The sequence below is a fragment of the Medicago sativa genome, chromosome 6, assembly GCF_051527215.1.
Source record: "Medicago sativa cultivar Bolivia chromosome 6, Bolivia_mono, whole genome shotgun sequence".
Classification (NCBI taxonomy): domain Eukaryota; kingdom Viridiplantae; phylum Streptophyta; class Magnoliopsida; order Fabales; family Fabaceae; genus Medicago; species Medicago sativa.
Window position 1 is genome coordinate 8,732,058 of NC_140754.1, and position 24,026 is coordinate 8,756,083.

General features: G+C 31.7%; 2 protein-coding genes across 3 annotated transcripts; both read left to right on the forward strand.

Moving 5' to 3' along the window:
* Positions 1-5: 5 nt before the first annotated feature.
* Positions 6-1,187, forward strand: LOC146912564 (uncharacterized). Its single transcript, XM_085720750.1, has 2 exons — positions 6-674; positions 771-1,187. The coding sequence occupies exons 1-2, from the start codon at positions 6-8 to the stop codon at positions 1,185-1,187; spliced, it is 1,086 nt and encodes a 361-aa protein (XP_085576876.1).
* A 17,858-nt stretch (positions 1,188-19,045) lies between these two features.
* LOC146912565 (uncharacterized) lies at positions 19,046-23,060 on the forward strand. 2 transcript variants are annotated; one of them, XM_085722133.1, is made up of 2 exons: positions 19,046-19,189; positions 20,880-23,060. In XM_085722133.1, the coding sequence occupies exon 2, from the start codon at positions 20,925-20,927 to the stop codon at positions 22,851-22,853; it is 1,929 nt and encodes a 642-aa protein (XP_085578259.1). In that variant the 5' UTR covers positions 19,046-19,189; positions 20,880-20,924; the 3' UTR covers positions 22,854-23,060. The 2 variants fall into 2 exon arrangements, with proteins under 2 accessions (XP_085578259.1, XP_085578260.1); XM_085722134.1 differs by lacking the exon at positions 19,046-19,189 and adding an exon at positions 19,635-19,819.
* The last annotated feature ends 966 nt before the right edge of the window (positions 23,061-24,026 follow it).

Below are 24,026 nucleotides of genomic sequence, written 5' to 3' on the forward strand. Positions count from 1 at the left end.
GGTATATGATCTCCCTTGGTCGTGGATTCTATGAGTTCTCATTCTCCTCAGATGACGATGTGCGCACTATCCTCGCAATGGGGACTGTTAACTTGAAGCCGGGACTGTTGTGTCTTTCCCAATGGTCCAAGGATTTTAATAAATATTCTCAGCGTCTGACACATGCGCAGGTTTGGATACGACTACTGGACTTGCCACAGGAGTACTGGTTAGAAAGAACACTATTGGAAATTGCAGGAGCAATTGGCACTCCTCTCATCATCGACACCGCAACTCAGAAACGTACCTTTGGCCGTTACGCGCGGGTGCTGGAGGATATAGACTTTTTTCGTCGGCTTTTTTATGAGATCATGGTGGAGAGGGAAGATTTTGCTTTCCCTATTGAGGTGGAGTACGAGTGGCTCCCTGACTTCTGCTCACATTGTCAGATACTTAGACACTCAGTCGCGAACTGTCGTTGGTTGCATCCGAAAACAGATTTAAATCTGGACAGAGATAACACTAAGAAGGTGCAGGACAAGGAGAAGAAGGTTGTAACACAGCAGAAAGCTCAAACCAAGAAGGTGCAGGACAAGGAGAAGAAGGTTGTAACACAGCAGAAAGCTCAAACCAAGAAGTGGCAGGCACGTGAAAATCCACTCGGTATTGGGTCATCTTTGGTTTTTGAGAAATTGGTCGTTAATTCTGAAGTTACGGCAACAGTTGTAGCGTTAGAACAGTCACCTAAATAACACGTTTCCCCTACTGTGATTGTTCCCATTGACACGCAGATTACACAGGTTGAAGGGTGTAGTGCAGCGACTCACCTTGAGACAAGTAAGAAGGATCCCGCTGACAAGTCTATTTTTTCCTTTCACTTAGCCCTGGACAATGTTTCTGATGAAATTGTTCGTACTAGTGGTGTTGGAAGCCCCTCCATTTTAGAGCCAGTGCAGGTCCAAGAAGATAATGCTGCAATTCCCCTTACAGTTGAAGTGCAGCAGCAAGATGAGGGGTTGTCGCAAGGGACGACATATATGTTGGAAGTTGCGGCAGTGAGAAACTCTACTGCCAAACAGTCCGAACAGCACCCTTTTGCAACTGTTATCCAGCATCGCTGTCCATTGGTTACTTTTGTGCTATTCATATGTACAGAGCCATGGATACATACTCAACATCATATCAAACTATTTACAGAGATAATCTGATATAACTTTTAATCTAATGGTCAATTTTATAATTATAAACAGTTTAGAGACCATCTTGATGGATTAAAAATAGTTCACTGGTTAATGAATGTTCAGACTTTAAAAGTGGTTTACTAATATACCAAAGTTAGAACTCTAGATAGTAATTTTATAAAACTTAACTGTGCATAAAAGTACCTAAAAAAACCACAAAAACTTGAGTTTGGTTCTCACTATCATGTAGTAATCTACAAACTCAACAATGAAATAAGGTACTTAAATGAAGACAATATGTGAAAATTGACGGAGAAAGAAGAAACCAACATATTTGGGGGGTTAAGGATTTAAGGAAAATGAAAGAGATAGGGACCAAAATGGCCCATTATAATTACACCACCCTGGCACATCATTAACATTATAGTCAACTAAGAATCCTTCAAAAACAACATATATAGTCAACTTAGTAGGTTAACTCTCTTAAAAAAAAACTTAGTAAGTTAACAACACATGAAAATGTTAATGTTGAAATTGGTGCCTTTGATCTTTGTGTCGATTTTAAAAATATGTGTAAGTTGTAGAAGATAAAAAGTAAAAAAAATAAATAGATATGAACACATATGATACAAATAAAATGTCTATATTTTGATGGCTCAAGTAACACGACTATTCATGATCATTAATCGATAAAAAATAGACCGAGGACAAGAGTGGGTGTGTAAAATAGACCACACACATCGTTTAATGAATAAATCTAAAATGTTGAATTTTTGCTTATAATAGTGACAAGAGTGTGTGTGTGTGTATTCTAATTAATTATTGTCTAAGAAAAATATATTCTAGTTAGTTGTTTCAAAAAAATTTGTTAGAAGAATACAAATATAAAGTCGGGTAACCACAATATATGTTAGTTCACTATGTTTAAGGTGCAAAACTTGCGTCACAAGCTATGATACACAAATATGAAATTACGATAATAACATAACAAACTAATAACAAGTGTTACCCAAATCCAATGTATAAGGGATAAGAATAAACTCCCATAATTCTTGTAACTGTTTTATCTATATATACACACAATTACCAAATAAGAATCATCATTCTTTTCATAAATTGTAGAGGAGTGTGTTAGATACAATTTGTTTCAAACCGAGGGTAACGGTGACGGTCGACCAGATTTGTTAAGGGCATAATCGAAGTGAGCGAAGACGGTGGTTGATAGTGACATTGAGAAATTGTGTTTGAAACTCTTCTCGAACAGTCACCATCTACCACCGTCTTCACTCCCTCCGATTACGGCTTCTTCCAGACCAACACTAAGCTTCCAACGATGCTCACCACCTCTTCCTCAGCACGAAGTCTCCATATATGTTGTTTGATCGACAAGGGGTGTGATGATTTTTGTTGGCACGTCAAAGCCTTCTGCTAATAATTATTTATTTTATTGCATAATATCTACTTTAGTCTAAATTATCTATAATTTACTGTTTAATAATTTCTATGTCATCTAAATTTTATTTTGAAAAAATATCTTGGTAATGGATAATTTGTTATATAATTACCCAAAATAGGTAATTAGTATTTTTTTTACAAGAAATAGGTAATTAGTTTTCAATTTTAAATATGAGTATAAATTTGAAGAAGTTTTAGTTGTTAAGGAATATCAAATTCTTGATTCTTATTGGACATCGGTGTAAAACTAGTTCTAGTTACGAGTTTCAGTATTTAGGTGTAAAACTAGTTCTAGTTACGAGTTTCAGTATTTAGGTGATAGTCCACGTCCTCTTTTCTCATATTATACTAGTTCTAGTTACGAGTTTCAGTATTTAGGTGATAGTCCACGTCCTCTTTTCTCATATTATAAGGTTGTATTGGTATAAAAAAAATAATATTTGAGACAAAAATTTATTATGAGACGGAGGGAGTATTTGTTTAATATCATTCTTATTCTTTTCATAAATTGTAGAGGAGTGTGTTAGATATAATTTGTTTCAAACTTAGGGTAACGGTGATGGTGGACCAGATTTATTGAAGGCATAATCGGATGGAGTGAAGACGGTGGTTGATGGTGATTGTTCGAGAAGAGTTTCAAACACAATTTCGAATGTGAAGGGAGTGATTTAGTCTCCATGTTCCACATGCTTGAAATCCATGTTGAAACTCTTCTTGAACAATCACAATCCACCACCGCCGCTGCCGTCTCAAAGTTTACAGTTTCTTCCGACCAACACTAAGCTTCCAACGATGCTCAACACCACGTCTTTATATATGTAGTTTGATCAACGAGGGGTATGATTATATTTTCTCCTTTCTGTGTGATATGTTGGCACGTCAAAGCCTTATGCTAATATGTATTTTTTTTTATATTGTATAATATTTATTTTAATTTGCATTATTTATAATTTACTGTTTTACATGTCATCTAAATTTTAATTTCAAAAAATATCTTGTTAATGGAAAATTTGTTATATAATTACACAAAATAGGTAATTAGTTTTCAAAGTATATATATACACACCATTGATATATATATATATATATATATATATATATATATATATATATATATATATAGAGAGAGAGAGAGAGAGACAAACACGATATAAAAAAAAGGTTTTGTAGTGGCTTCTTTCACTTTCAATTATACATCCTTAAACAAATTTGTCTATGAGAATATTATATTGTTGGTTCATTAAAAAGGTTAAACTTTATATATTATATTTGTTGTATTGTTCGTGTCAATGAAAAAGATAATTATAGTTTTTATAATATGAAAGTGCAAAATATTTATGCCTATTATTTTATGCAAAATTAAAATAATTTTAATCAAAATCAAAATTTCATAAAAATCATTGTTCGTAATTTATACGTATTATCTACAATAAAAGAAGTGGACAGACGGACATGAAGTGCATCTGAACGCTAATAATTATAGGGCAAATTAAATTTAAATTCGAAAAAATTGATTTGTTAAGGGTAAAAACGTCTAAGTAAAAGTCCGACCAAAAATCGACCCAACCTTTGCAAACAGTATTCTATTTGTTTGTTAAAGTAAAAATAATTGATCACTCATCCATATCCTCTCTTCATTAATGTAAATGTAAAATAATTTATAAAGTAGTACGATTAACAAAAAAGTAGGTTAGGTAACTCAATATACAAAGAGGAACATTTTTTTTATATATAAAAAAAGCACAATTAAAAATGTATGAAGGGGGTATAAATCAAGAAGAAATTAGAAGGTTGACATTTCTTGTTCATTACAAACTTAATGCTCTTAGTTGGAGAGTCACCCTCCTTGACTACGTTGAGCTACCAAGTACCAACTCATATTCAGGTGAATTTATTTTATATATGATTAAGTATTGGGAAATTTTCTACACACAAATATATAAAAGCTACTAAAGGTGCAAAGTTGAGATCAAGGAATCCAATGGAGATTTTTTTTATGCCTTTTCTCTTTTCTGACTTATTTTTTTGGGTACCTATGTCAACCATAACTTTGTTAAGTCTTAAAGGCATACATGCTTCCCTACATTCATGCATGCAACTACTTTCCATTCCTTCTTCCAACAAAATAATTAAAAAAGTTTTACAACTTTATTTTTCATAAACTATTACTCTAGATCTTTGAGAAACCAACTTGGCGATTGTCCAAGTTTGTGGAAAATTGCGGTTTAAACTATATAGAAGGCTAAGAAACATCATGAAATGACAAATTTAACGTCGATTTTCATCGTCAGTTAACTACCGCCGGTTAAAATCCATCGACAGTTAACTTAACTGCCGATGAAGTTATTTTGGTATTTTCATGGTATTTTCTAGAAGAGAAGGGATCCATTGACTCCAAGAGTAAGTCTAAAGACTTACTCCAAATATTGATCCTTGATTTCAATAGTAATTAATGGCTGTGATCGATTAATATTGATCCTTATCTTAAGCTTTCATACTACTTCTCAAACAACTAATTAATGGCCATTAAGAAGAATATTTGATTCATAATCACAAATAAATCATAAAAGCTTGTATAGCATGATCCACCTTCAACCCTCAGAGAATTGGTTTTCACCGACAACAAAAGATAATCCTTTATGATATATCCAAAGATCCAGTGTCTTTCTTGAATTTTTTGGTTTACATGATTTTTATGAATAAAAAATATTTGATTCCATTAACATCACACTCATCTGTGGATTAGAAAAAAAATAATCGTAAAAAAAACAACTTATTTGTAAATCCGGTTTTGTTGATTATAGATTCTATGTGTGTTTTTTTTTTTTACAAAAAAAACAATCAAGAAAAATAAAATTTGTTGTTTCCCTATAATTATTTGATGATCTATTTACAAATTTGAAGTGCAGCTTTGGAGTATAAAATTTGATAGAAAGATCACGGCAGGTGCAATCAAATTAGAGACAAGAACAACACCATGATCGGTTTATTTATCCTTGAAAATTGGAGGTTTAACCATGAATTGGTAGTTAAAAAATCCAAAGCATGAATTATGTCTAAATTAAAGATCCTTTTTTTTGCTTCTAAATAATTTCAGGGAAATTAGAAGAAAAAACAAATGAAACTAAAGGTGAACTCATGAATGGAAATGGGAGGAATTGGATTTTTCCGTCAAATGCAGAAAGCAAACAAAGGTCTGGAAGAAAAAAAATAGTGTGGGAGAACATAAGTTAAGGTTCACTTTAGATGATTAATAATTAATTTGAACCATTAGATTAAAACTAAATGAAGGGATAAGATTTGGAGTAACTCAACAAACTTACTCTTGGAGTCAATGGATCCCTTCTCTTTCTAGAATCCTTTTAATGTGGGAACATCATTATTCAAGTTTGTGTTACAAATTTGAGACGTTATTTGGGACACTTTTATTGGTTGGTGTAAATGCAAGAAAAGATTGTGACATAAAAAAATTGGTTGAATGGGACCTAAGAGTCATTTTCATATAAGCTAATTATATTCATTGAAGTGGAGCAGGCACCAAAACAATGGATGATCATAGAAAGTGACTTCACTAGAATTATACAAACTATCTTATTCAGAAGAAAAAATATGCCTCATTTTTGTCATGATAAAACCCGTGGGAAACACCAGATTTTATTATAAATTTAAAAAAAAAAACGGTGCATTTATCTAGGGGTGTACCCCTCAAAAATACCATTTTTATCTAGGGTTTGTGACCCCCTTAAAAAAATATTTCTTACAGTGAATTAAGGATAATATTGACAATAGAACAATGATTGCGACAATTATAAATCAACAGAGAGAGTAGTACTATCTTTGTCCCCCGTTTATAATTTACATGAAACTTTTATAAATTTTGACATACAATAAAAAAGTAGATAATAAATTCTTGTAAAAACCAGTAGATAATGAATTTAGTGTGTTCGTTTAATATATAAATACTTTTAATAAAGTATTTAATATATATATATATATATATATATATATATATTTCATCTTTGAAAACACTTAAGTTGTAAAGATTTATTTGAGAAAAATAATAGTTGTTATTTAAAATGAGCGCATAATTTTTTTTGGTGAATATTGTAGGATCCTAGAGTTTGATTGTATATATAAATATTATCAATCACTTAAGTAATTTTGAAGGAGGAATTATCAATCACTTAATATCATGTTATATTTAATTATCCACAAAATCATATAGTACCAAACAATTTTACTATTTTTTTCTAATTGAAGTTTATAATTAAGGGACGTATATGTATTAATAATATCTAGATTTTTTAGTCAAACAATACAAGTACTACCTCCACTCTTATTTATAAGTGAATTGACACTTTTCACTTAAAAAAAATTGATAATGAGATTAATGTGAACGTTTTTTTAAAATCAACGGCGAAACATACACACATTAAATGTAGAGAAAGCGATTATTGTGAGTTCAAAAACGCATCTCATCATATTAAGTGTCTTCGACGATTTTCATTATCATTTGAGTTGTACTTGTGGACTTCACGTATGCATTTTATATACCGATTATTACTAAATTATTATATGTCAAATTTGACTTTTTATAAATATATTTTTCAACAAAAATAAATACATCTAAGAATTTGCATGAAAGTTACCAGTAGTATAAGTTATGATTTTTGTTGCTAGGTACGTAAGGTGTACTAGTAGATAGAATCAAGCTCTTTTCGATTTTTTTTGGTAGTGACTGGGGTTTGAACCCCAGACCTTGCATATTTTATGCATTGTCCCAACCAGCTGAGCTAAGCTCACGAGGACAAGCTCTTTTCGATTGTTATCAGTTGCAGAATTATTGGGTTTCTTTATATTTACGTTACGTTACGTTACGTGTATGTCATGAAAATGTACATAGGTATCGTATTTGTCGGTAATGGAAGCAAGAAAAAGGTGTGGCCCTCCATCTTGATTAAAGACAATCAGCTATGATATTCCATAATCTTTAATTACTACTATTTTTTGAAAGACTTTAATTACTACTATTATTCCTTCAAAAAAAAATTACTACTATTATTGAGGCACTTAGTATACCCGACAATTTCATTTTTCTCTTTTTTTAACAAGGTAAATTGGAATATATTACTCACGAAAAAAAAGCATTTTGAAAAGCACAAGGTGTGTTCAATCAAAATTGCAAAAAAAATTAAACAATATTAAACAATAAAAATATAGAATATGCCAAAAATACACTAGGCGACCAACCAATTCACGTGCTTTAACCCAAGCAAACTAAAAGATTAAACCATCATTTGTGATAATCAATAGTAAAAGTGACGTTATTATTTATCTTCAACCTTCATAAGAAGAGGAGTTTAATTGTATCTGAAACTTGATGTAACGATTCATCCTTATTGTTAAACAACATATTGTTTCTTTATTTCCAAATCACTAAGATGCTTGAAAAGCAAATTAAGTAATAAAACATAATGAAGCGATTTTGAGTTACCATTCAGTTACCCAAACTGAATAAAGTGATCCGACAAACAATGCAGATCAACAAATGTGATACCAATCCAATGCCTAAACATATGCTAACCGAGCCAAAAACAGACCAATTCAAAAAAAAGATGATCAACCGATTCTACCAAACCGCAACTAGCCACACATAATTAAGATTCCTCATTCATTTTTCCTTTCTTATCAACCTTGATCACAAAATTAAAGTTTTAGACTTACTAATATATTTGATTTTTAGATTAAAGACTTGATTAAGTTCCTCACAACTCAATTAAGTTTATCAAAGAAAAAAATATATATTATAGTTAGTCTCTAACATTTTAACATGTGAACGAATTAGATCATGCGTAATAATGAGTTACAGTTAACATGTGGATTAATTTATCTCTGGTATGAAAATATCATAGATCAATTTGAGTTTTTTTCCTTCATCAACTTAATTCACTCGTGAATAAATTGTGAGAGACCAAATTTAAATTTTTATTTTTAAGTTGAGAGCGAGACATTCGAATTTTACACTTAATTAGACTACCTTTCAAATAGTCAACTACACGTCTCAAATCCAAATTATTTTCATAAAGAAAGCATATATTACTACCTCTCTCAATATTGTGTTGGTTAGTTGACAAAAACTTGTTTAGGCAATTATGACTAGGATTTAGTTATTAGACACCGCAAATACAAATCTTTATACATATGCATTCAATTACGTTCTATCATATAATTCAATCTTTTAGTAGAGTAAAGTTGACAAATATATCTAAATGAATATCCTTTTAAGAGTTATGTTTTTGGTTTCAACTCTTTGGTTCTTAAAGAAATGAGGTCTTGATAATTTGAAGTTCAAAATAGAGAAATAAAAGTTTAAGTTATTCAACGACACAAAATGTTTTGGTTAAAAGATGTTGACAAAAATAACACGTTTTTCCATGCTTCTACAAGTGCAAGGCGGGAGAGGAATACTACAAAAATGTTGTTTGATACTAATAAAAATATTATGGAAAGATCAAGCTTGCTTGTGTACCATTGCTCAAGAATATTTCCATAATCTTTACTTGTCAAACGATGGAGAACACTCACCAAACATTTTTTACATTCCTCATTGCATTTCTACTATTGTTAATCACACCCTCACAACTCCTTTCAGCGAAGAGCGATTCTGTCAAGTAGTCTTTTTTATGCATCCAGACAAATCTCCAAGACCTGAAGGCCTCAATCTAGTTTTTCCAAAAGTTTTGGCCTTTGATTGGAAGAGAGTTTTTTGAAGCAAGTTGCTCATGCTTAGAAGAAGGTAGTTTCCATCTGAATTTAAATGATATTAATATTGCTCTCACAGCTAAAATGGATAGACCAGAGATCATGCAATGTGTCTCATCAGTTAGTTATCACGTGCTCCTAAATATTGATCGTGTTAGCCTTATAAACCCCCTATGTGGCCTCCGCCAAGGTGATCCACTCTCGCCTTATTTATATATTATCTGTTCAGAGGGTCTCGGTTCTTATATTTGTCATCACGAAAATAAAGGAATGCTTCATGCCACTCATATATGTAGACGTAGTCCGTCTATTACTCATCTCCTATTTTTAGATGACAATTTCCTATTATGCAAAGCTACTACTTCTGAAGTTACAACTTTGAAACATATTCTAGATACCTATAAGGCAGCTAGCAGTTCAGCTATCAATTATAAAAATTCATCCATCGCTTTCAACCGAAATACCGACACTAATTGTCATAATAACATCATCCATCTCTTGGGGGTCGTTGAATCTATGGGGAAAGGAACATACGTGACCTTCCATATATGGTAGAACGAGATAAAAAAAAAATCAATTTTTTCCTTTATCAAGAAATAAATATGGAAATATATTTGAAATTGGAGCTCTAAATCATTGTCCTGTGCCAACAAAGAAGTACTCGTAAAATCAGTGGCTCAATATATTCCCTCATATTTCATGGGCGCTTTCGTATTTTGAATTTCTTTTGTAGAGGAAATAGAGCGCATAATGAATTCTTTTTTACTGGGGATCAAATAAAATAGGTGGGCGTAGCATGAATTGGTTGAAACGGGATAAGATGGCAACTTTTAAGGATCATGGAGGCCTTAATTTCCGCGATCTTGAAGGTTTTAATCTTTCCATGCTAGGTAAGCAAGGATTGAAGCTTCTCACAAACACTTCCTCTCTTATCACTAGATTTTTCAAAGCTAAATATTTCCCCATAAGCGGTTTTTTGGATGCCAATATTGGCCATAGTTCAAGTTTCACATGGATGAGCATTTGCAGCACTATTCCTCTCTTATCATTTGGTTATCGATGGAAAATCAGTGGCAATAATAATATCAATGTTTGGAATGATCCATTGATTCGATCAAGGTACAATATGTGCCCTACTTTACTTCCTCTGAATAACCTTCTTAACATGAAGGTCTCCCAACTTTTTGATACTACAACCAACACTTGGAATCAAGAGTTGATTGCTTCTATCATGAACGCCCAAGGAACATCCAACATTTGTAAAATACCACTGCATTCCCGTGTTGATCATGATGTCGTCATATGGAAGGCTTCCCCTAATGGGTCTACACTGTCAAATCGGATTATGAGCTATGCTTGAGCCTTTCAAACCAATGGACACATTACCAAGCAAGTGGTGGCTGGAAGTTGATATTGAATATGCCCATACCCACAAAAATCAAGCATTTTTGTTGGAGATTGTTTCGGTGTTGTCTTCCCACACAAGGATGTGGGTTCTGTGATAGCTTGTGTGTTGTATGTAATAATGACATCGAAGATGAAATGCACATGTTTATGCACTGTACTTTTGCAATTAATTGTTGGATGGAAGCAAATCTTTGGGGAAAAATAGATAGGTACATGACTTCAAGTGGTAGATTTTCCTCTATTATTTCCACAATTCTAGCAGCCCTTACAAAGAAATTTGTGCTCATTTTCGAATATCTTATGAAGTATTTGGCGTTCACGCAATGCTTGTTTATGGAGAAAAAAAAACTTGTTAATGTTACGGCTACTTGCAGTCTAGCTTCATATACGGTCTAAGATTATATATGGTGTCATTGTATTAATGAGGGCACACTCCACCTACTACTTCATCTTGGACCGAGCTGCAAAACCATTGACTCTAGTGTAATGTTGATTGCACTCTTTTCACAGCCAAAGGAAAATTTGGTATCGGTGTTTGTTTTCAAGACAACCATGACCACCTTATCAAATCTCACTCTATCACCTACCTTATTAAATATCACTCTTTCCTTAATAAGTTTGATTTTCATATAAAAGACTCGATTAGGTTCCTCACAACTCAATTATGTTTCCTTGTCAAAAAAAAAAACTCAATTATGTTTCTAAAAGAAAGAAAAAAAATTGTCTCCAATATAAGAGATTATGACTAGGATTTGACGAAAATTTTCAGCATAAAAATAACCTTCACGAAATTTTGGAGTTTTGAACGAGGAGCAAATTAATTAGGAATTGTTTAAAAAATTCATAATTATTGAAAATGAAAATTCATAATTAAATTGTCACTCGTTTAAAAACTACAAAATTTAATGGTGAAGTTTATTATGATGTTAAAAACATGCTAGCAAAATTAGAAAACTAAATTTGACACATGAGTATATGCTTACTCAGAAAAATTGCAATTTGACACGTTTTGGTTGAAAAGTCAAAATAAATCAAAACGGTGTTTGAATACTTCAAAACTTTGCAGATCCTTTTCTATGTATTTTATTTGAAAATTAAAATTTTGCAAGTTTTGGTTGCAAAAATCGAAATAAATCGAGGTGTAGTTTGAATGTTATGAAACTTTGGCAATTTTCTCTATATATTTTTAGACGTGTCTGCAAAAAACCAAATCAAAATTCAATTATTAGGACGAAATTTATGTTGTTTTCTTTTTGAGTTTTTGGCCCTTTAAAATTCCTTGTTAATTAATTCCTGGTCGAAAAATTCTAATTTTTTTGTTGGAAAGTCATATTTTGATGTTTTAAATATGTATGCAAAATAAGAAAAACAAAATCAACCTCTAGCTCACTTTTCTAAATTTTATGTCTCTAGGGCAGAATATGAGGTTCGAAAATAGGATCTATGTTTTTTATTTTACAATGTCATTTTTCAGACTTTGGGTATATTACATGGTCAATTTTAACAATTAACCTTATTTTTAACCATCGAACCTTAAATATATTGATCTATGGTGCAAAAAAAATTAAATTAGAAGTATACGAGGAATAAATCCATAAATGAGTCTTAGTCTATTTTCAAATCACTGAATATAAGAACGTAGAGATGTGATGACACACGTGGCTTTTAGGCAAATCTAAATTTTCTAGGTCAAACTCCAAAAATACAATATCATTTAAATCTCTTGACCGAAAACTTTATCATCCAATTTAAAACTCTTGACCGAAAACGTCATCATCCTTTTTTTTTTCAAAAAAGATTTTTTTCAAACCGAATTAAAGAAACTATTTTAACGTTTTTGACTGCTTCTCTTTCTCACCAACGAAATTGATCATCCTTTCAATAAATTTCTTAATTAAATTTCATATTTCGTGTGAATTATTTAATTCTCACGACCCTTTTTATCTTCTCAACTAATCTAGTGATATCCCTATCTAATATTGAGACAATCCTTCTCTATAAATAACTTCTTATGCTTGAAGTGCACCCATCAAGAAAAAAGCTCCAATTTTAACTTTTCTCAGAGTTATGTTGTGAAGGTAATTATATATTTGAAAAATGTGTGTTAGTGTGTGTTGCTAACATTCTTCTTTTCTTAACTGATTTTCAAGACTAGTGTCTCTTTCGTTTTCTAAAATTTTTTATTTTTTCATTTCAGGCTGGTGATTGCTCTTTCACTCAATTCGTAGAAGAACTACTTATTCAGACACCAAGATCGATGGCTTCCCCATCTTTGTCACCCTCTCCCTTGGCTCGCCTCTCTGAAGAGGACATGAACATATATTTTGCTGATGTTGACCCTTTAACAATCTCTTTATCCTTCCAAGAGGATTTCGATAAACTAAATGTAGCGTTACAAGGTTATCTCCCATCAGAAGCCGACGAGATAACTACTTATAGAGTCTTGTTGTCTGAGCTAATGGCTTATGATGAGAGATTTTCCCTTCGAGAACCCTTCAAGGGAATGGTATCCCAACTTGAGGATGTTGTGAGAGACTACCTTCGCCTCGTTGACAAACATGAAGTAGCTTCATGTGACCTCCACGAGATAGACATGCTGGAAGAAGAAACGTTAAACCTCAAAAACAACGTTTATGTGTTTGAACTAGAGAGGCAATCATTACTCGATCGTCATGAAGAGGTGAGAGCTAGGATAAATCTTTTGATGGATAAGAATGAAGCCATAAGGGATGAAATGAGTCGACTAATTCTCGAGCTTTCGACGGTAGACGATGAATTGAAAGGTAACATGGATCGAGAGATTGATTGGTACACCAAATTGACTGTATTTGATGATAAATTGAAACTGTTGCTCCCTCGCAAAAAAATCCTTCAAAGTGCCCTTAAGAAAATTAAAGAAAGGATCCAACTGAAACGCGATATGTGGGATAATTTGAGGTCTTCATGGCAACAAGCAAAAATCTCAATGGCTAATCAACCATCTCATCCTTGAAGACTTGTCCCTCATGCAATAAATTATAACGAACTTTGTTACTTTCCTCATTTTAAGCATAATAAAATCCCATTTGATGCATAATATTTTCAAGAGTATAGGATAACATGTTTCCAGCTCTTTCTTTCATCCTTTAGTTGATAGGTTGTTCATTCCGGGTCGGTCCTAAGATTTTTGGTGCCCTGGAAGAAATAATAAAATTGTGCTCTTTTAATTATTCTAATAGTTTTCTTCTTACATTTTTTTGTTGCAAAAGATTTATTTATAATCAAAGTTTTTAAAAATATATTCTCCAACTGAATTAAAAAGATATATATCTATATAGTACTAACTACTAAGTAAAAATAATAATTTTGGTGTCCATAAAATAATTGTACCCTAGACTCCCCGCCCACCTCAGGGCCACCCATGCGTTCATTTATTACAAATAAAGCATAGGTGAACCGATAGAATTTTATTTGGCTTGTCCTTAATATTATTGGTTCTAGCAAAATTGGTGACAAATAGTCGCGTATTTTCATTAATCAATCTAGTAAAAAGAATGACACATATTTGTACCCCAAAAAAATGACACATACAACTAATAAAAACATGTGTATAAGGCAACCATTATGGTTCTTAATAACTTTAAGACAATAATAATTTGTCTACCCTAAAATTAAAGATGGAAATGGATATTCGTGGGTGCGATAGTATAAAATTTATGTTTGCTTCGTTGGATAAATATGATATTCGTGTCCTCTACTTATCTGCGCGGATATCCGTTATGTAGATAATCCACATATTTTTAGGTATCCACGTATATACAAATATTCATATATTACATTTCAAAAATATATATTTTTGTTAATTTTTTTTTATAAATTACATAAAATTTAACAACAAAGTTTATCACATTCATTTTCTTGTTTTTACATAAACATAATAACATCCATACATTACAATTTCCTTAAAAAAAAATCATACATTACAATAACAATATACACACATTGTAATATCCATACATTTCATTTCTAACAAAAAAAAGTTAATCACGTTTAACAAAAAAAAGTTACTTGACTAATAAAAACATGAATAATGTTCATCACATTTAACAAAAACTAAGCTCTTTGATTCAACACAAACATAAATAAAGTTTATCACATTTAACAAGGTCTAAAGTGGTTGAAATTAGATCATCCATGTTTTTTCAAACTTTTTCAAGGTTTAAAGTGACATAACATTAATTAAGGACAACTTACCTATCTATAAAGACTCGGATAAACATATTGCCATTAGTTAAAGCTTTGATTAACAAAGGCTTAAGTTGTTTTAACATATCTTGAGTGGTTGTTAAATAAGTTTCCTTCAACTTCTTTCTCATTAACCTAGATGTCCATTTTATGTCTTCAACAATGACATCTCCTTTCAGTTCCCTCGACTATGATTATTTCCCCAAAATTCAAAGAGAATCATACTAATGGTATTTATATCTACCATGATACTAACATCGTCATCATTGAACAAAATATCCAACATCGAGTCTTACTTTAATTTTGGGTAACTATTGTATTCCTCATCACCCCACTCTGGGAAGTCAACCAATACAAGGTGATGGAAATCTTCATCTATGTTCTTGTGAGTTTAACTCAGTTGATAATGACAATGCATAATATATATGCAAGGCAGGGCCGTTCCAACGAATTTGGAGGCTCGGTGCCGGAAGTAAAATGAGGCTCATTCATACAATGTGTTTTGGAAAGGGGAAAACGCTAATTTTTTTTTGAAACTGCATATATTTCAAGTGCCAAGCACCAGGAGTGCACTAAATGGCAAACTGTTACAACAGATAAAATAAGGTGCCCAGCCTACTATACCAAAGCAAACAGCGGCAAAGGACACAGCAGAAAAAAAGGCCAGCAACAGGAAAGAAACCAAAAAGCCATACACCAAAAGAAAAATAAACAAAATCCCTCCCAAAATACCGAAACAGCAACAGCAAAGCATGCTACAACAACATAGGAACTGGTATGTTAGTGGGGGGTACTAGGCTGTAAATATTTTTTGGAGGCCCATACCTTGGGGAGGCATGGTGCTACAACGCTGCTTGCACCCCCCAGGGTCCGGCCCTGATGCAAGGTACGATGTTCGAACCTCGGACACGAAAAAAAAAACTTCATGTATAACTTATGATGAAATATGCAAAGATGGAGAGTAATATTCTCACACGGGATAAAGAGCTCCATGATAGATTTTTTCATAAGAACTCTGATTTGGACAGGATGAAGCCATTATTTTTCGAAATATTAAAGGATTGAAGAATAAATAAAGATCAAGAGATTTGAATCACAAAAATTTAAGAATAAGTCAATAGAAATAAATACTAGAGTGAAAGATGAATTTCAGACGAAACTACTATTTATGGAGAAAAGTTACCTAATGATTTAACATAAGATATCTCTTAATTAGTTACGAAAATCAAGGTTACCGTTGGGATAAGTTAATCAGCAAGGATTAATTACTTTTTACCAATTGCAAGCCGAATAAAAGTTTTAACAACTAGTTTCCTGGTTTTACGATGCAATGATGACACTACTCACACACATCCATGTCATTACGTTGCATCATATCATCACTCAAGGACAATTTATAATACAATGCATTAAGCATTTGTATACACCTAAAAATAATTATTTTGTTAGAGAACATCGATAGATAGGTGATTAAAGTTTAGGCGAGGAACTTTGCAGCCAATGGAAGGTTAGACGAAGACTAGGACAAGTGAATGAGGGGAAGTTGATTCTTTTTAAAGTCTAGTGACTAAGTATGTGGGTTTTGAAGATCTTAGACAGAGGAAAAACTTAAAAGAACCGGACAATGATACTTAAAACTCATACTTCATGATTATAATGCCATTAACCATAATGAGGGATGATAGAGAAAGCACGAGGGGAGGGGGGAGCTCCACAATAGGGACCTTATCAACTGGTCATGTCATGAAAGAGGAAATTTAGAGTTAGACGTAGGGCGACATGATCCCCTCAACAAGGGAAACTAACACATTACTCACAACATTTGTCAAGCAAAGGTTGAACACTTTAGGCCATGTTTTTTTGGCTTATAAGGATAGTTTCTGCCTATAAGTACAAATTTTGTAAATTGTAATAGACACATTCAATCAAACACAAAGCTATTTTCATTATTTTTTTTTATCTCTTTATCAATATGCATTTATCTATCTTTTTATTCATTTCGTAGTCTAATAGCTCAAATCATAAAACAAATGTACTTAACACTTTACTAAAGTAGTTAACAAATCTACAACTAATGAAAATAGTTCATCCATTTACAAAGGGAAGCACAATTATAGACATCAGCCATATCTCAACTAAGTTCTTACTCCATCAACTGTAACCATACTCTTGTTGTTACGTACACCCAATAATATGTCACTACGATGTCACATTGTTTTTTTTTTTTGAATCAGCAAATATTATTAAACGTCATCCCTGCAAGACGCAAGGAATTTCACATTGTGAAATTATTTTCTAAGACTCATGCACCAATATATATAGAGAATTGAGAGATATCATTCAACTCCAATGTAACTTTTTTACGGTATCAATATGCACTAATGCTAATCAATTAAAATTTAAAAAGTATTATCTCAAAATAAATGAAGAGTCTAATTTTGATGCATCATTTTTTGGTTACAGTGCTAATCACTATTATTATTATTATTATTATTATTATTATTATTATTACTATTATTATTATTATTATTATTATTATTATTATTATTATTATTATTATTATTATTTTCAAGTAATCTATTGAATATAAATTTACCTTTTACTTTTGGATTTAAATCCGGACCTCTTCATATATTATGTAATGTCCTTATATATGTATAATTGTTCTATCGATTAAATAAGTTTTTAGTCACTATAAATATAACGAATTTCGTTTTTAGTTCTCATAAAAATAAGTGACAGATTTTAGTCCCTATAAAAAATTTCAACACCTAATGTTAGTCTATGTTAAATTAAAATTTGTTTAATTATGTTTAAACTTTTAAGTTTTTGATTATTTTTTATAGACATGTTAAGAACACTATAAGACACTCTTTTATAAAAAAAATAATTTTTTTACATGTAATGATTTAAATATGATTTTTTTAAATGTCAAAATTTCAAGATAAAAGTAATGAAAATTTGCACCTAAAAATCAAATTTTGAACTAATTTTTTACAAATTAACTTTTTTATAATGTTTCAAATAATTCTGTAAAAAATATTCAAAAATTTAAAAGTTTAACCATTTTTTTTTAATTTAGCAGGGACTAAAACTACATATTGAAAATATTTATAAGGATCAAAACATGTCACTTTTTTTTTATGAAGACTAAAAATAAAATTGACTATATTTTTAAAATCAAAAACATATTTAACTCTTGTTCTATAAATGTATTCATAATCTAGAATCATATATCACCTTTTTTTTCCTTCTTCTTCTTCACGATGTGTGACTTTCAAAGTGAATATAGTTAAAATCTAATATTTTAAATATCGGTATATGGTGTAAAACTTTTTACATTAAAAATTAAATTAAACACGAAATGAATCTTAGTATTTTTGCATGAATACATGAATCATTGTATTTCTAAGAAAAATATATTTTTACATCGTAAAATTAAAAAATCTATAATTGATCAGATGAGATGACATATATCTTTTTCTTAATTCAATAACAAATACAAATGATCTTAATCTAAAGTTTTTCGGTCAAACTCCACAAATACAATAACATTCAAAACCCTTGACCAAAAACTTTTTATTCCATATATTTTTTTTGACAAACTTTTTATTCCATATAGTCATATCTGACTCGAAGATTATTATACTCAATTTACATAAAAGAATCACAAAAACTCAAAAGTAATTATTTACTATTTTTAATCATTTTTTCAATTGAGTCAAGAAAACTTTTTTTTTTTCAAAGCAAATTTAAAGAAACTATTTAAAGTTTTTGACTCACTCACTTTCTTTCTCACCAACCAAACCGACCATCCATTCAATAAATTCTTTAAATAGTAGCTTTCTTATTTTGTGTGCATTTTTTCAATAATTTAATTTCTCACTACCCATTTTTTCTTCTTATAGACTTTAATCAAAATCATATAAAAATAAATAAACAAATAAATAAATCTAAATATTCAAGTCTCTCTCTCTCTCTCTCTCTCTCTCTTGGATTCTGTAACAAAACAAACGCAGTGAAGAAACACACAAACCACACCGAAACCAGAAAAACAAAACAACAACACTTTCTTGCTTCCACGTTCTCTTTCAGTGGTCCCTTCACACAATTTACTTTCTTATACTCTCTTGTTCCTTTCTTCTTAAGGATCATACTTTTTCTTTTTTCTGATAAAAAAGGTATGTAATTTTTTTTAATCTTTTCATCATTTTTAAGAAAGATTATCATCTGGGTTGTTGTTATTTTTTCATAAATGCAAATGGGTTTGTTGAAAAATTTGATTTTTATTGATTTTGATGAGTTTTTAGAATCACCCTTGATTTATTTTCCTGTTTTATTTGATTTGTTTCATCTGGGTTTTCCAAAGTTTTGATTTTTATTTATCTGGGTTTCTCTGGTTTTTGTTTTATTTTATTTTTTTCTAGATTGGAATTTGGAATTTGTGATATTCTTGCAAATTTGTTGTTTATGATGTTGCAATAAAAGTTTTCTTGGCTATTAAGTTTTGTTATGGATTTTGTGATGTGATGCTGTTGATTTTTGTTGAATAATGATCAATGTTATATAAGGTGATGTTTTGTTTTTGGATGAATTTTGGATGATCTTATGATTCTCATCTCATATAGATGAAACATGTTGCATTTCTCAATCTTCGTTGATTTTCACGGATGGTTGGTTTTATGAAGCTCTGACACCGACACCAGACACAACACTGACACGATAAGAAAATGACATATATCAATGCAATCACATGTGCCGGTGTCCAGCCACCGGACACACCTTCAATTAGAAGTGTCGGTGCTATGGAGGTCATTGGTTGCATGATTAATGATATTGATAATGATTAGTGCCTTTTTATTTGTTACTAAAAAAGTTACATCAGATTCAGTTAAAGGCAAAGCTTACTGTTTCACAATTATGACAAATAATTTTGCAGTACAAGTATTTTCATGACATTAGAATGTTGTTTATTGAAGTATGATTACTGCTTTTTCTTTTAGATGTATGATGATTTCATTTCCATGTTACATCTCTGGATTAATGATGGCTGTTTCTTGTGTTGCATTAATTTGTTCTATGTCTGTTATTTTTGTAATAACATGAGAGTTTATTGATCTAGATGAATTCTAGAAGAATCAATTATTGAAAACAAGTTACACATTTTGTGCATTTTTTTTCTTATTGCATTTACTTTTTGAGTTTCAAATTAGAATATTTTTATTTATTTTTGCCAAGTATTGTGGAGTTTCAAATTAGATTATGATTTTATATCTCAGTGATTTTTGTTGAATAATGATGAATATAATGCGATGTTTTGTTTTTGGATTGATCTTATGATTCTCACCTCATTGATTAACTTAAATGATTGGTTGCATGATAAGTGCCTTTTTACTATTTGTTAAAAAATTTACATCAGATTCAGTTAAAGACAAACTTTACTGTTTCACAATTATGACAGATAACTTTGCTGTACAAGTGTTTTCCAAGACATTAGAATGTTGTTTATTGAAGTATGTTTTCTGATTTTTCGTTTTTGTTTTTTGATCTTTGATGATTTTTTTTCCTTGGTTTTTGGTACATTTGTTGTTCAATAATTTCTGATTCTTCTTTCATTATTTTATTTCTTCCATGTATGTTTTGATTATAAGAATGACAGAAGAAAACATATTGATGTGGATTGAAGTTTTGAAGTTTTATATCAATTTCAATTTTTTTTCAATGATTTGTGCTGATTTATGTTTTTTTTTGTTGATATTTTGAATATGCTTTTGTATTGTATTATTTGCTTTTAGAATCAGTCATTACATAAATGTCTGTCCTTTTTAATTATTTGATGTATTTAGAATCGGCTTTCTTTTCGAATTTCAGGATTGTCGTTCTTAACCGCGTTCTGCACATCTCATTTTTCATCTGATGGCCAGTGAAGAAAGTGTTGAGTTATCGGTTACCCCAGATGTAACCAAGTCACCTGTGATTGAAAAAAGAAGGCACTCTGCCGGCAAGGCTAGCTCTGGAAAAAGGAATGAGATAATCGTTCCGCATTATCTCAGAGCTTCCACCGGTTCCTGTCATGATTTTTGCAAATATGGAAAGGAGCATGCATTTGCTTCAAAGGAAAGACGTTCCATACCTAACAGAGCCACAAGAAAACAGCTTCACCAAAGTTCACAAGAGAGTGTTGGCAGGGTGATCGCCAAGTCCAAAATATCGGCCGATTCCAAGCCAACAAGTAAGATGTCGACAGCTGTACTGGAAGAATCAGTTGATTCCAAGCCAGCAAAGATGCTAACGGTCGTACTCAAAGAATCGGTTGATTCCAAGACCGGAATTTCTGATGCCTTAGACACCAATACACACAAACTTCCATCAAAATCAGTTGTCAAGGAAAAACATATTGTGAATGAAGTTAAGGTTAACAGGAAGAAAACATCGGTAGAGGTCAAACCATCACTCATACCGAAGTCGCATACTTCTCCATCAACAAGTCAAGAATTTTCATCATCAACTGATAAGGAGGTGCAGTCGCTATCAAAATCAACTTCTGCAAAGGCTGAAACTCCATCGAAGTCAACTCCAAAGAAGGTGAAAACTCCATCAAAATCAACTTCTGCTAAGATGGAAACTCTGTCAAAGTGGATTCCCAAGAAGGTGGAAAATACATCAAAATCAACTTCCAATGTATTAACTCCGTCAAAATCAATTGCTGGTCAGGTTGAAGCTGTGTCAAAACCGACTCTCAAGAAGGTGGAAAATCCATCAAGATCAACTTCCAAAGCCAAAACTACCAAGACAACAGGAACTTCATTGCAGTTACCTTCTTTAAATGTTAAAGAAATGAAGTTGTCGGCAAAACATTCGATATCTCTGAATTCGAATCGTGTCGCAAGGAAGAAAGTATCATCCTCTATGAGTTCCTCAGAAGGTTTTGAGGACAAAAGAAACAGCGAGATCAAGATGGAAAAGAAAGTATCCCCCTCCAAAACCGCTCCAAAAAAACTTATATCACCTATAAAAGCTTTATCATCTCCGAGAGCTTCTCTTATAAGAGTTTCAAGTCTAAATTCCAGAAAGCATAAGGGCTTGAAAATTGTGTCTCATCTTAGGAATCAGAAGACTGAAAGAAAAGTTGAACTTGATGAACACAACAACAGTGAGGTAGAGGAAAAGACATTGTATGTCGTCAATATGGAAAGTGAAAACAAAACTGTGCAATCTGATCAAACCGCCAGCTATGATGATGATTCATACCTCCCTCAGTTGTCCACACCTATTTCTTCATCAACCTCGGTTACTCAATCCTTGTCCGAAGAAGACCAAGAGGAATCTGAATATACAACTAGTGAATTTGAGGTAGATTCTTTGTCAGCAAGCTGTGAAATCGAATGCATGGAAAATGAGGAGACTTTGGAAGATGAAAAGAAAGGCAAGCCAAGAAAGGTTAAGGATGTTGAAGACAAGGACTGTGAAATGATGAAGTTGAAGTTCAGAAGAGGGAAAGTGATTGATAATCAAATTGAGAAAAATACTCCTAGGAAGCTTAAATTTCGGAGAGCGAAAATGCTGCCAGAGAAAGCAAACGTTGAAGATGACGGCGAAAGGAAAAGCTACAAAAAAAGAGATGAAACATGTAGTGAGAGCAATACTACAAGCAAAGAAAAGGTTGTTTTGAGACACCAGGATATTGAGGACAAGAAAGATGCACAAGGATTGTTGAATAATGTGATTGAGGAAACAGCAAGTAAACTTGTTGAAGCTAGGAAGAGCAAGGTTAAAGCATTGGTTGGTGCATTTGAAACTGTTATTTCTCTTCATGAGAAAAAACCTTCTGCTGCAACTAGTTGATGGAATCAATTTGGATGAACTTTTTTCTTGTTTTTTGTCTTGTTTTTGTGTAGAGAAATTGTAGGAGAATAAGCTTTGGATGAAGGGACTGTAAAGTAGAGGCAAACTTTGCCTTGAATTGTTCCTAGAAGCTCTGATTGTAGGGGTGAAAAGAGGGGTTTTGTGTTGGAACTTATCTTAACTTGAATCATATACTTTTTTTGATTATATAGTTTTTACTTTTTATATTGTTTTGTTAATCCATAACTATTGTCACTGACTGTATCTTTTGCAATAAAAAGTCTAGAACAGTGACTTTTTACTTCTAGCCAGCAAAGTAAAGATGCTTTGAAGTTCTGAAAGTTTCAATTGATTCCTTTATTTCCTTCCATTTGCTTTGTCAAGTTCTTTAAGAAAATATATAATAATTGTGACTTTATTCACGTTGGCATAATTTCCTCATGGCTTTGATAATTTTGTTTCCCAAATTATCAAAGCCATGAGGAAATTAATGAGAATTGTTCTATGGTCCCTCAATATTACTCAGAAATCCTTTTATATCGTAACTTTTGATCGTTTAAAACCTATCAAATCGTAACACCTGATTGGCCTTTTTTTTCATCATGTCACAACTCTTGGCTAACCTATTTTAGAGGTTGAACAATACAAAAGGCACATAGAGCAATCATCTAAATTTAATAAACTACGAGAGGTATCTTACTAGACTGTTTCTTTTCCCACCCTATAGGTTTATCGCATGTCCTATGCAGTTTGGATTTTAGAATCCAAATTGAATAAAAACTCCATAAAACCTCTAAAAACACGTTGAAATATTTCGGATTTTAGAATCCGAGTAGGGCGCGCGAGAACCTCATAGGGTGGGAAAAGTAGTGACCATCTTAATATTGGGCAGGATCGGATGTGCAACAAACTGTAAAAGAATGTTTTGGGCCATTGTCTAAGCTGCAATTATGTAAATTTTCTTTTTCCACCCCAAATTCACTTTAGAAGTAAACTTCCAACAAAAGTGGTTTTTCACAAATGTGGGAGTGAAAAGAAGAAGTTCTCTAATATGATACCTGAGTCCTTAAGTTAAAAAATTGAATAATCTTATATGTTATAAAATTGATTTTGATTGAAAATGAGGTTATGTAACAAGTAACATATGTTTTAAAAAATGAAATAAAGTTTTCT

What these genes read in the sequence shown, in the direction of transcription:
- LOC146912565 (XM_085722133.1), top strand. Translation starts at nt 20,925, where the DNA reads ATGGCCAGTGAAGAAAGTGTTGAGTTATCGGTTACCCCAGATGTAACC.
- LOC146912564 (XM_085720750.1), top strand. Translation starts at nt 6, where the DNA reads ATGATCTCCCTTGGTCGTGGATTCTATGAGTTCTCATTCTCCTCAGAT. An exon ending in CTTTGGTTTTTGAGAAATTG is followed by an intron (nt 675 to 770) that starts GTCGTTAATTCT and finishes ATTGACACGCAG; the next exon opens with ATTACACAGGTTGAAGGGTG.